The sequence below is a fragment of the Hemiscyllium ocellatum genome, chromosome 16 (genome assembly GCF_020745735.1).
Source record: "Hemiscyllium ocellatum isolate sHemOce1 chromosome 16, sHemOce1.pat.X.cur, whole genome shotgun sequence".
In the NCBI taxonomy this organism is placed as follows: domain Eukaryota; kingdom Metazoa; phylum Chordata; class Chondrichthyes; order Orectolobiformes; family Hemiscylliidae; genus Hemiscyllium; species Hemiscyllium ocellatum.
Genome location: NC_083416.1, coordinates 51381352 through 51395470, shown reverse-complemented (window position 1 = coordinate 51395470; position 14119 = coordinate 51381352). Strand labels below are relative to the sequence as shown.

At 40.0% G+C, this 14119-nt stretch overlaps 1 protein-coding gene across 1 annotated transcript in view; it reads left to right on the top strand.

Annotated features, from left to right (window-relative positions):
* The first annotated feature begins 593 nt into the window (after positions 1 to 593).
* tgfbi (transforming growth factor, beta-induced) overlaps positions 594 to 14119 on the top strand; it is a 60661-nt gene continuing 47135 nt past the window's right edge. The window contains exons 1-2 of the mRNA XM_060837254.1: positions 594 to 766; positions 1245 to 1343. Of these exons, the coding sequence (XP_060693237.1) occupies positions 648 to 766; positions 1245 to 1343 (218 nt within the window). The 5' untranslated portion in view covers positions 594 to 647. The remainder of the gene's footprint in view (positions 767 to 1244; positions 1344 to 14119) is intronic.

The window sequence follows — 14119 nt, the reverse complement described above, 5'->3', positions numbered from 1 at the left end:
GTGACCTCAGGCAATGATGCTAAATCTCATACCTCACCATCTCTCCAGCTCAGACCAGCAAATTCAGCACAAACCAAATCATAAATCTGGGTTCACAGCTCTAACTGTTCAAAACATAAACCTGCTGAAACAACAGGGGACCCTGACATAAATCTTGATATTATTCTTAATCTTAGCTACAAGCTTTCTTTGTCCAATGTATTTACTGGCAGATCATGCTTGAAGTGCTGAGTGATCTACTCCTATTCCCAATGGTGCTATAATTTTACTGCCCCATTTTTTCTCATAAACTTTTATGTTATACGTTCATTTCCACATGTAACGCTATCGTCTTTAAAACTTCTGTTTCACATATTTTAATCCCAAAAGTTTAGAACTTACGAAAACATTCTGCCTGAGCAAAGCAAACAGAAAGAAAGAAAGAGGTTTCTTTAAAGTTTAGATGAAAGAACTCTGAGCTGCTTCCCCCAGCCGGTGGGGTCCTGACCTGCCCACTGGTTACACCACTGAGATTTTGCATGTTTACTGCTCCTCTCCGCCCCTTGAGCTCAGGGCTCTATAAAATGTAGCTCTGTTAAAAGCAGCCTATTATCTCGGGAGACTGCTTGGATTGTGCAGGCGAAAGAAGTCTGAAGACTTTGGTCAGCATGAAGTATTCAGTTGTATTTAGTTTGTCTTTAGTTTTAGTTTGCATTGCTCTGACAAGTGCTATATTACCTTACAAACAAGTATTACAGCACAGTAGAATCAGAGGCAGACAGCGAGGGTAAGCCAATTCTCAAAGAAAGTTTGATAAACGTTTTTTTGAACTTACTGTATGTCTTATCTTTATCTAATTTTAATACAAATGTGACCAACAGCGTTGCACTATATTAGTAAATGCAAATATTCTAAACTGCATGTAAGAGAGTTTAATAAACTTGATTCAAAGAGAACTAATGAATCTGACTTGCTCATTCAAACTATATTGTAAAGTCAGGAATTTAAGCTTGTTCTTTGCTTAAGAATTTAAAACCTCAATGAAATTGCAGAACAGTAGTGGCAATGTTTCCTTGCTTTGTACATAGTTTTTAAAATCAGTAAAAACTGAATTTGATGTGACAGTCTTTAATTTAGTCTTGATTTGAAACAATGGCTCCATTGAATAGCTATACAGCAGATGGATTATGCAGTTACTGCTCCTTGGGCAACCTCTAGTTACTGTTCTTTGCTATAAAAAGAAAAAAATGTGTGTTCTCCCACAGCCCCAATGTATGTGCTATGCAACAAGTAGCAGGATCCAACAAGAAATACTTTACCAACTGCAAGCAGTGGTACCATCGGAAAATCTGTGGCAAACCAACGTAAGTTTTACACACGTTTAATTCAATCCTAAATACCTTCATAAAGTTAAAAATCTTTTGCACAATTTTATGTTTTTAGTTTATGATCACAAGTTGGTGGTTAAAGTGACCTGCTTAAAATTCAAGAATCATTGCTTTGATATTTTTGTCAAAAGATTTTTTTCTGTATGGATTTTTTGAGTAATCTCGTTTTTCATATCAGCAAAAAAAAATGAAAAGCTATACATTTTAAATACTTGGGAGAAATTGCATGTAAAAAGTACGCACATTGATAACTGAAAATAAAATCAACTCTATTTAATGTTTTGTCTCATTTTCCCAGGTCTTATCTTTAAATTATGCATGGAAGGTCCTGATCAGACCTATATCAGTATAGGTAAATTATAAAGGAAGTTTGATGATGGGTTTTGCATAGTGAGGTATGATCTCCTAAGGTCACAATAAAGGTTTCATTCTCATCTGTCTGGACATTATCGCCACGGCTGCAATAAAAATACAGAGTTGCAGAATGGAACTTTTATACAGGAAATGAATATCCACTGTAAATGCTTTGGATGTAATATCTTAGCACCTAAGAGTGTAGTGATTTTTGGACAAACACAGGAAGCTGTTGTAAATGACTTGCAGTGTGAAATTTTGACTAATTGCCCTTTGTCACTGAAACTCAAAAGTTTTTTGAGTTATGTCTGGCTCCAGACAGCACAAGGCTCATGGTGCCACTCACATCAGCAGGCCACTGAAGAAGGAAAATGAGATCTGATTTCGTGGAATGTTTAAGGCTAAATTGAATCAATATGATACAGATGATGTAAAGGAAACCTTGTGGGTTTGTTCCACAATATTTGCATGATGAAAGGACAGATGTTTCTGGTCCTTCAGCATGTTTTACAACTTCACACTAATATGCAGACTTTTCAATCAGCTCATTTTGAATTCTGTACAGAAAATCTTTGGAATTAATTTTTTTTTATACTCACGTAGTGACATTGTCATTAGAAACAAATGACCTAAAGAGAGAAAAATGTTTCCTGGTGATGACACTCCAGCATACTGGTCAATTCACTATTAACTCTGTGGGAGCAAATTACTACAGGTGCTGGAATCTGTACTAAAAATAAAATAAAAAAGCTGGACATCACAGTGGGTCAGGCAGCATCCATGGAGAGAAAGCAAGCTAACAATTCGAGTCTAGATGACTCTCTTCTTAAGGAGCTGAAGTGAATTTCAGCTTTGAAGAATTACCTGGACTCAACATTCGCTTTCTTCCTTTCTGTGGATGCTGCCTGGCCAGCTGTGATCTCCAACTTTCTTCATTGTCATTACTGACTCTAGTAGGAGAAGAGTGTGTGATGAGAAAACACACAAGATTTTGTCCATTTGTCAAATAATCAAAATGTAGTCTATTTTTGTGATTATAAATTGTATAAGTAGCTCCCCATACATTATTTCTAATGTTGATGTGCACATGTACAAATTACATGATCCAGGAACTCTTAAATCTACTACAGTTTTTGGGTTTTAAAGAATCAAGAAAAGTGAGAGGATTTCATAGAACTCCTACAGTATGGCAACAGGCCATTTGGCCTATTGAGTCCACACCAACCCCTGAAGAGCAACCCACCCACAACCCTGTAACCCTACATTTCCCATGGCTAACCCACCGAGCCTGCACATCCCTGAGCACTCTGGGCAATTTAACATAGCCAATCCACCTAACATGCATAGCTTTGGACTGTGGAAGGAAACCGGAGCACCTGGAGGAAACCCAAGCAGACACAGAGAGAACATGCAAATTCCACACCGGCAATTGCTTAAGGCTTAAATCGAACCCAGGTCCCTGGTGCTGTGAAGTAGCAGTGCCAACCACAGAGCCACGCTGCCACCCCTTGGACTCTGGATTTGTTAGATAATAGCTCTGTCCTAGAACCTGTTTATATTTCAGCTGTCATGAGCTATACTGTGAGTAATGTATTTGCATTACTCTTATTGTTTCCTAGAGTGAAACCTTTTATAAAGCAGGAAAAACTTGTAAAGTGAAAAATCAGTTGAATGACACATCAAAGCCATCACATCATAGAAATACTAGCAAAGTCAGACAAATTGATTCATTAAGTGATTTGCTACATTTATTACATGAAGAATGAGTTCAGAAATATCAAAAATGTCAACCATATAAATTTTAACCACCACAAGAAAACTATAGCCAGTACACCAATCTAACCAGGGCATGCAATTAAAATGTAGCTCTGAGACATTCACAGTGCATTCTCTATATCGCTAATTTACTTTACATTTATAATTATTTAGTTTTTTTAAAGTGATTGACATTGTGAATTTTTTTTCTAAAGAAAATAGCATAGGACACCCTTCCTTCAGATTTAAACTCAGCACTGACCACACAAAATTCAAAATTATTACTCTGGTTAGCAGTTAGGCACAAACCTTGAAGGACTTTCAACTGGTGCCTACTTTTTTTTACTGGGAAAAAGGGATGATTTCCAATTGAACATTTAAAAATAATTCCCTGTCAGCGATTTTTTTATGGCACAATATTCTGTTAGGCTTTGAAATGGGTGATCACGGCCTCTGTCCAAAACAACAAGTGAGAATCATGTTATATTGGCTCGAATGATCCGAATGCCAATTGGGTGTAATGTGAAAGTGCAGTCATGCCACTAGAGCTCTATTTGTAATTGGACATTGATCAGTCATAGAATCCCTACAGTGTGGAAAGAAGCCATTTGGCCCATTGAGTTTGCACCAACCCTCTGAAGAGCATTCCATCCAGGCCCAGCACCACTCTACTCCTGTAACCTCAGATTTAACATGGCTAAAACCCAACTGACTGCACATTCCTGAACACCACAGGGCAATTTCAGCATGGCCAATCCACATAACTCCCACATTTTTCACTGTGGGATGAAACCAGTGTAGCCGGTGGAACACCATGCAGACATGGGGAAAACGTGTACACTCTACACAGACAGTCACCCATGTGGAATCAAATCTTGGTTCCTGATGCTGTGAGACTGCAGTGCTAACCACTGTGGCACATGACGGCCAGTCAATCTAGGGTTACTTAATCAAAGCTTCTCAGAAAATAATTCAGATCACTTTCAGAATTTGTTTTTGATTTTGGTGGATTGGTGTGAATGCAGACGAAGGACAGTTATTGCTCGATATGTTCTCTTGCTCTGTTGGACTTTCTTTTTTTTGTTTAATAATTGAAACCATTTTTAGTACATTGGTAACTGGTTTAAAATTGAACTGTAGCCCATGACTAATGTTGCAACTATCGCTGTTTGTAATGGGGATATTTCATGGGTACTTGGAACACGACTTATTTCAGATGGCGGACATTTTACTGTGCAAATTCTGGACTTATGATATTATTGGAACTCTGGTTGTAATTTCAGGGACAAATGCATGCCATACACTGATCATCCAACTGACCAGACCTTTAGCAGCCTAATTAGTGGCTTTTTCATGAATGCTCTTCCTGGCTCCACAAAGATACTGGAGCTCACTGTTAGATTGGGCTCACTGCCTCCAATGTTCTTTCTCATCAAATTCCCTGCCCAGCACTTTTACCTTTTCCTGCACTTCGTATTCCCTCAGGACCTGCCTGCTGGCAAGTACAGTGTTCATAGCATACAACATTATTCTGGATCCCAGATGACAGTGAATTTCTTCATAAGAAGGTGAAGTCGTCCTGCTGCAAGAAAATGAAATCTGAAGTGCAAAAATCCTTGAGTGCCATATTGGTGAAATGACAATTAAAATCCTTTGATGCTCTTTCTTAACATTTGATAGTCTTTTCAGCTCTTTCTGCTTTATAAGTATCTTTTACTGATATGCTGTCACTTTTCTTAGCTTTCAAAATTCCTCTTTTTTTTTTGAACTACTAATTTACACTGGCTAATTCTTCTGAGCAAATGACCGCAAACATCTATGCAGTAAATCAGCAAAGTGCCATTCTTTGTGTGAAATGCTAAATTTAATAGATGATTGGAACATGGAAGTCAATATTGCTAAGACTGATCTAGTCCTCACATGCCCACTTAAAAAAACACTTCGCAGATGGACGGATGAATCTCAAATTAGCATGAGTCACTTCCTTTTATGTGAACTGACTCATTTCATGCACTCTGCATAATCTGTCTGGTCCTGAAAATTATGAAAAGCTGTTTGCTACTATCATCTAATGTGAGGGATTGTTTAATAAAAATGGAGTTAACTTTTAAGTATAATGACAATGTCTGAAATGGTTAACCAAGAACTTCAGATTAGAAACAACAGGGCGACTGTGTGGAAGTGATCTGAAGTAACCACTTTATTGTAAATGGTGATAAACTTCCAAATAGGCAAATATCACAGTTAAGCATGTCTGACTATTGCTAATTGTTGCTGTGACATTTGGGAAATGAAAATGTTCCAACAACCCAGTGGAATCAGCAATCACAGTTAATAATATTTGTATAATGCAACCTAAAGTATATAAACCAAACTGATGCATCTAGTCTTTCCATTTGAAGGACAGGGAGCTCCCCTGAAGTATTTAACCCTAAACCTAATCATTTAAGTCATTGCAACCCTTGGAAATTTGCTGTGTGCAAATTGGCAGCTGTGTTTCCTACACTATAATAGGTTTTCAAAAGTTGTTCATTGACATTTTGAGGTCATGAAAATTAAAATATAAATAAAAGCCTTTCTTTCTGTGTTTCTTGTTGAAATCAAAGACTGAAAGGTTTCAATTATTGTATTTGTATGTACTGTAAAAACAGTCATCAGCACTTAGACTGGGATATGGCTGCAGACTTGTTTGCAGATGAGTTCCATGAGTTAATGTAAGTGGTAGTTGTTGGGCATTTGTGGCTTCATAATTACCAGCTTTAAGTTTAATTCACATTTAATTACATGATAAATACTACAGGCATTTTCCCCTTTTAATCTCTGTTATACAAATTAATGTTTGCTAAGGTCATGTTTAGATGATGCTTTTAAAGTATGACTTAACTCCAAAAATAATTATTTCTGGTCCATGTGTGGCAGAACACATCCAGAAAAGTGACATGGCAGTGGTGCATGTAGTAATCTCAGCAAAATGGACACACTTTTCTCCTTTTTCACAACTAACATTTCCACTTATTATACAAATCTGTCACTCCTTCACCAGCATTATCACTGCCTTTGTGTTTTGCTCTGGGCCAATCACCATTTGCTCCATCTGTCTCTCTATCACTTGTTAAAAAAGTATAGTTTTACATTTCCTTCCTCTTCTGAGGAAGAGTCAGACACAGACTCAAAATGTTCACTGTACTTCTCCCTTCACAAGTGCTGCCAGACTTGCTGAGTTTGTCCAGCACTTTCTGTATCTATTTCAGATTTCCAGCATTTGCCCAATTTTGTCACCCTAGTATTAGGGCGGCATGGTGGCACAGTGGTTAGCACTGCTGCCTCACAGCGCCAGGGACCCGGGTTCAATTACCGCCCGTGTCTGTGTGGGTTTCCTCTGGGTGCTCTGGTTTCCTCTCACTGTCCAAAGATGTGCAGGTCAGGTGAAGTGGCCATGCTAAATTGCCCGTAGTGTTAGGTGGATTAGTCAGGGGTAATGGGTCTGCGTGGGTTGCTCTTTGGAGGGTCGGTATTGACTTGTTGGGCCGAAGGGTCTGTTTCCACACTGTTGGTAATCTAATTTTCTGATAAGTGGGAGATAGCACCATAATTCTCCAATAGGCACTTGGAAGTTCTGGTCAAGGAGGTAGTGCAAAGGACAGGAGGCCTCTTCCCAGAGGACAAACAGAAGACCACTAGAACCTGGCAGCCTAGTCTGAGATCACCACCCTGGTCAGTGCTATACCCACAGTGCAAGTTCAAAGACTGCTGCAGTTGTGCGAGGGGTAAGTGTCACACGCTCCTCACTGATTTCTTCCAATCACTGGATCTTTGCTACTGAACACACTTGCTGAGGACTCTCATTATTGTCTGCATCATCTTTGCTCATTCAATCTCTCGAGCCAATACCTCCCATACCACTAACCATGTGTGACCTCTGCACTGCCAACTTACTCCTTTGGAACACTTCACCAACTTTTGCCCACCTTGTGAGCAGAGGCCAGGTATCTGCTTAGCGACAGACAGAGGACTAGCAACACATAGTGTTTAACTTTGTCCACATACAGTGAGATGGAGAGGAGTGGCAGACAGATATGTGGAATGAATGGCCCTCATTGCCCAGACGTGTGGCAGTGCAGTGTGAATGTAACCATCTGGCTGCCTCCATGGGCAGGTTGGTGAGTGCCATGGACAGCCAAGTCTGGAACCCTGTGGGTCTACTGGAAAGGATAACATACCCACACTCTAGTGCTTATTCCATTGGCCCTCTGTACAAAGGCACAGTAGCAGAAGCATGGGGATGGTAGATGACCACTACAAGTGCTCATCTCTCACAAGGAGAAAGCAAAATTCCAGGAGTCACCAATTTGATGGAGGGACCACACACAGCCTCCTCAGGCATCTCCGCTAGGTTCATTGCAGAGGTTGGTGGGCTCCTCACCTCCAATCTGCATGCTCCGCTGATCCTTCACTTGGCAAGAAGACCCTCTGAATATCTGTACCACCCCTGGGTTGTTTGTCCAAATCTCCAGGATCAACAGGGTCCACTGCTGAGCAGTGACTCTCCGCACCAACTATGGAGCCAGAGAAGACATCTAAGTGTAATGGGAGGGACAGGAAAGGGAACTTATTGAAAGCACTTTTGTGGCACAGGTGACAATGCAGTACATGCCAGTTGGCACTTTTCTATAACTGGCACTGTGTTGGCTTTACATCTGGTTGTTTGCCCCCTTCTCCCACTCCACCCCATCCCACACCAAAACCATAGCCACAACTGTGCCAGTGTAATGCTTAACTTCATGGCCATTAAGGATGTATAATTGATTAATATTTGTGTTGAGAACCTGCTGCAGCTTATGGAAGCAAGAGAAACAAGACTTTAACATGGTAATAGGTCCTGCTGACAGCATTGTCCAAAAATGTCAGTCGGAATGAGCCTGTCTGTGATGTCTAGGGCAGGGAGGTACATGGAGCTAATACTTAACTATGACCATTGAGGGTTTATTGTATCACCCCTGGCAAACACTGTTGTTCCTTCACAATAGTTATCCCCCTCATCACCCTGCCATGCTGGCAATTCTGAAGAACAAATTGTGAGAATCTTCATCCCATGGCAACAGACTCCCCTTGTACATCCTAAATCTTTCTCTGGTTAGTTCCATGGACCTGACTGAGTTCCACTCCTTTCAATGATGTAACCAAATAGCCACAGATGAGAAGTACCCAGCCCCCTAAGTGGTGGATATCCTTATAGCAGCCTTCTAATGCTAGTTGCTAGTGTACCCTGTAATGTGAATCTGTATCTACGGTCACCTACAAAGGTATTAGGCAGGTGTAATTCTGTTCCTGTGGAGATGCTTTTCTGGTCATAAGCAATATAGAGATCCTTTGAAGCAAGCTATGAGTTGAAGTCACCAGGTACCTGCTCTCAATTCCATGCTGAGATTTATTGAAGTCTAATTCATTTGGCATATTTAGTAAGGTAGGAAGCTCAATAGTCATGAAGTAACTTGGACTTACCCTTTTGAGGTTGGGGACTGCAAGACCCAATTATGTGAGAAAACATTGAAAGAAAACAATACTCACTTGAAGTAGCAAGCAGTTTAACAAGCAATAATGCCTTGTATTTGGCAACTTGCTAGAGTGCGAAACTTATCTCGCCAAAGCATAAAAGATGGCGCAAGATACTGTCAGTATTAAGTTATGGCTTACAAGGCCTCTTGTCTGACTCTGCCACAAATCTTGTCATAACCATCAGATCTCTAGCATTCTACTTTTAGTCCGTTTTATAAAGTTATTGTCTAATATCTAGTAGAGGGAGGCCATGGTGTAGTGGCAATGTTAATGGTCCGGTCATCCAAAACCCCAACTTAATATTCTGGGGTTATGAGATTGAATCTCAAGATTGACAGAGGGTGAAATTTGAACTCAATAAAAAATGTAACTTTTTAATTCTGGCCTAATGACAATTGTGTAACTGTAAATTTTCATTTAATTTACTAATATCCTTCAGGGAAGGAAGAAATCTGCCATCTGTACCTGGTATGGCCTACATATGACTCCAGGCCCACTGCAAAATGGCTGACTCTTAATGGATAACTCTGGGCAGCCAGAGATGGGCAGTAAATGCTGACCTGACCAGTGATTCCCACATCCCATGGGCTAATAATTTCAAAAATGCAGGAAGGCAAGTCCAACACACAGAATGGTAATGACCAGATTTAATGTTGATTTGAAGGTTAAATATCAAATTGGATATGTGGGAATCTCATTTGTTCTACCTTGAGATCTTTGACATTTAGCTACTTTATTGCTTTTTCAAAGGTTGATGTATGCATCCAACACCATGACATTTTCAATTGTCCGACAGTAATGAATCTGTTTTAGAAACTGTCTTGGTAACCACCCAATTAATACCTTGAGGTTATGTCACATAATTCTAAGGATAACCAACTTCTCAAGATAAATGAGAAAAATATATTTTTGGTTTCTCCCCAAAATATATCACAAGCATCATTTAGTAAAATTAATGTTAATAGCACATCTACAGCACACAGATTATTGTACCAAGACAAAGTGCACAACTGAAAACAATGAAAATGTTGACTAGAAATGGAAATTCTGTACAGCCCACAGGAATGAACTCTTGTTAGAGAAAACCAAAGTGGCCAAGAGGACAAGATGTCATAAATCATGCAGAGGGAAGTTGCTCTGTATGGAGAAACCAATGATAATAACCACAGCTATATGTACATTGAGTCAGAACATTTCTCATTTAACAAATATCTTTACTCCCTGGTGGTTGTGGTTGTTTAAGTTCACGATGTTTGGAATACTGAACTCCTGTGTGCTTTGCTGGAGCATAAGTTCTCATATTTCCCCCTGTCATAGTGGTTGATATAGTAAAGCTGCCAGGTGTGAATGTGACCAGCTTTCTCTCTATAGAGAGAGATTATAGCCAAGTTATCAATCATTTACAATGATTCGTTTAATTCGTTATTGATATAAAAACCTATCTTATGAATTAATGTTTTCTTCAGCAATTTTACATCAAAAATGGTGCATTCCAAAATTAAATACCTGGATACAAGTGTTTGAAATGTGGGTGCAAACAGAGAAGGTGGAAAATCAATGTTGCTTCCATACATTTTGCAGTTGGATGACCTAATTTACACATGTGTAAGCTACTATTAAATTGAGCAGATGCGTATTTTAGGTGATGATGGCACAAAGTAGAGCAGGCATTCTTTCAATATTTAAGTGAACCTTCTGCATTGATGCCCGGACCTACTTGCAAACACCAGTTAAAGGTAGATGGAGCTTGTATTTCCAACAAATGGGAAGAATGCAAAAAGGGCTGCCTGAAAGGTATCATCTGTTTTGCTTATCAATTGCATCAAATTTCACAACACTATTTGGGAAAGAACTGAATGAAGAAGAAATTATGTGCAAAGCATCACTGATAGCATTATATGTGAATTTTTTATTTAGCTCAGGATTCTAAGGTACAGCTGTAGATTATCATAAATTCATGGACTTACCATAGAAGCCTCTGGACTAGGAGGCTGGGTACCACCTGCGCCAGAATGTGTAATAACCTCTCTCTGAATAGGTTGATTAGAAAAATAGAGAAAATGAGGACTGCAGATGCTGGAGATCAGTGTGTAGAGTGTGGTGCTGGAAAAGCACAGCAGGTCAGGCAGCATCTGAGGAGCAGGAGAATTGATGTTTCAGGCATAAGCCCTTCATCAGGAATCCCGTTGATTCTCCTGCCTTTTGGATGCTGCCTGACCTGCTGTGCTTTTCCAGCACCACACGCTCAACACTGATTAGAAAAATAGGTTAAATTAAAATTTAAAAAATAAAATAACATAGAAGCCGGTCTTAAGCATAGTTAATTAGAAATGTTAGAGCTGGTACATTGTAAATGATTGATAACTTGGCTATAAGCTGTATTAGGGATAGAATGTGATCACTATTGACTAGATTCTCCCTTTTTATTTCTTTCTCTGGTTTATTTGACATTGAGATTCAGAAGTCCTTCCTGTGTTGAGCCATTTCTATACTACGTGGAAAAGGGGTCCTGCTTACCTTGAAAAGTCTCTGTACCTTGTGCATCTTTCATTACTCATTTCACCAGTTTTTATTTGGGTATTAAAATCTTGAATGAATGATATTCCATGTCATTTGCACATTTCTATATCCTTGTCTGGGATGCAGGCATCCCTGGCAAGGCCAGCATTTGTTTAATTAATTCCCTTGAATTGAGCAGTTTTCCACTTAATTTCACAAATTAACATTCATATTTCTGACTTTGCCTCATTTCCACTGTTTCATAGCCTGGAGTGTGTCCCTAGTTGTGTGCATAATCCCTTCCTATCATTTCCATTCATCTGGATTCTATGATTTTCTTTTGCTACTGTCATTATGTTATCTCTAATTAGTGTAGCTACCCCACCCTATCTTCTATCTACTTTATCCTTTCAAATTAGGTATCTGATTATCTTTTATGTTAGTTATGTCCTTGTCTATATGCGGTTTTGTTTCAATTATTACAGCCTCATCTGTTTCCTTGCTACAGATTATTGTCTCCTGTTTGTCTCTAGTTTTCCTCTCTTATTTAACCTTGTCTGTGCTTTCAAGAGATAAAGTCTAATTGCTGTAAATTGCTATGAACTAGAACATCCTGAGTTCAGCAGAGCCTGGATGATTTCATTCTCACTTTCTCTCTCTCTCCGGTAGATTCCATGTCAGTTCAGTTGTAATTTTTTTTACCAACTATAATGTTTGACCAATCAGATGAAACCGTGTGACACAGGATTCATTCAAGTTTGGTGGGTATCCTTGACACTGCGTGAAGAAAGTGACAAGAAAGCTGTGCTGCCTTTTCACAAGAAGACCCCACTAAATCTTCTGCCCATCAGACACTTAACTGGATAGCAGATGGCCTTCTACCCAAGTGAGGTCCCCAGGATACAACTTCCTCTCTGCTGACCACTGCTGTAAATAATGGCCAGTGGCTCCAGCGTTCAACAATGCCACTGACAAGGCTCTGGTGATCGCTGGTGCAGCAAACCCTGAGAGCCACAGGATTAAGGAATGACCGGGGGATATTGTTGTTGAAAGGGTCTTGTAAGGTTGGGTTTCAGAGACAAGGGTAAAGGATTGCCTTTGTACCTCATGTACATGCTCTTAATCCTGCACAAAGACAACACGTTGGTTCAGTGGTTAACACTGCTCCTCACAGCGCCAGGGACCCGGGTTCAATTCCAGGCTCAGATGACTGTGGAGTTTGTACATTCTTCCCATGTCTGTGTGGGATTTCTCTGGATGCTCTGGTTTCCTCCGACAGTCCAAAGATGTGAAGTTTAGGTGAACTGGCCATGCTAAATTGCCTACAGTGTTCAGGGATGTGCAGGTTAGGAGCATTGGTCAGGGTAAATATAGGATAATACGGTAGGGGAATGGGTCTGGGTGGGTTATTCTTTGGAAAGATGGAGTGGACTTGTTGGGCTGAAGGGCCTGTTTCCACACTGTAGGGATTCTATGATTCAAATTAGTGCAGATTGAGGGACCTTGTCTCCAGCTAATATTCAGCTTGATGCAGAATGTCTGTCCTCTTAGAAGCTGGGAAATTTTCAGCCAAGGTGGGAAAAGACTTTAAGTGAAGGTGAATAAACCTCACTACCAGTCAAGGTGGGAGGGTGTTCGGTATCAATCTGTGTAGTAATTCACTTCATTTTTAACACTGATTTCTCCACATTCTCCTCCCCCCCACCCCCCGCCCATTCCTCACCTTTTGCAGCATTGACAAAATCTGTTCATGAATTTGCGACTTTTTTTGAACTGGGACATTGTCACAGGTTTAAGTGTGCGCGATATGCAGATACATGCATTTAACAATGTGCGAGGTGTAGAGGATATTGATACATTTACCGAGAGCAATGTTTAAGCCAAAAGTACAAATACTGGTTACACTTCTTCTCCCACACAGAATGAGCTTGAGGCATTTTTCTGTCGGTGAAATAGTGGTGTACCCAAAGGATACCTCACTCCCACCTCCACCAGAATTAAACGAGTGGAAAAGCCCTCAGTCGAAAACGTGTCACCAATGTGCTGGGAATGGTCCTTCTCTTTAGCACTATTGATTTTAAGAGTTACCAGCCTCTTGCAGGAGCTACAAATGGGCGAAGTTGGAGGGGAGTGCGAGTGACTTCTGTCCAAGGGGTCTCTATCCTAGGTGAAGGTCCAGTGGTGGCTTTGCCAATATCTGTTTGGTGTGTGATTCAGGAGGCCTTCCCTGGAACAGGCAGCTCAGGTCTTGAGCTAGCTCTCCATCTGCTCAAGAGACCTCTGCAGACTCAAACAATTCTGCCCATTGTCTGCAATTCTGGGAACCCCAATATTGAAAGGATGTTAACTAGTTCCTCAGAATCCAGAAGACACTAGATCCTAGTTCACCCAGAAGAAAACCTACAGTAAAACTTGCAGATGATGCATACTGATCAGAGTTGTTTTATATACTCCTGTGCAACTAGTATATTCATTTCCAAGTATTACGGTTTTTAAAACTGTATTTTTCCCTTTGGACAATGTTGTACTGTACGAAGGAGCTATGATTATGACAGACACCTAAGATTTTAGGACTACTTTCATTAGAG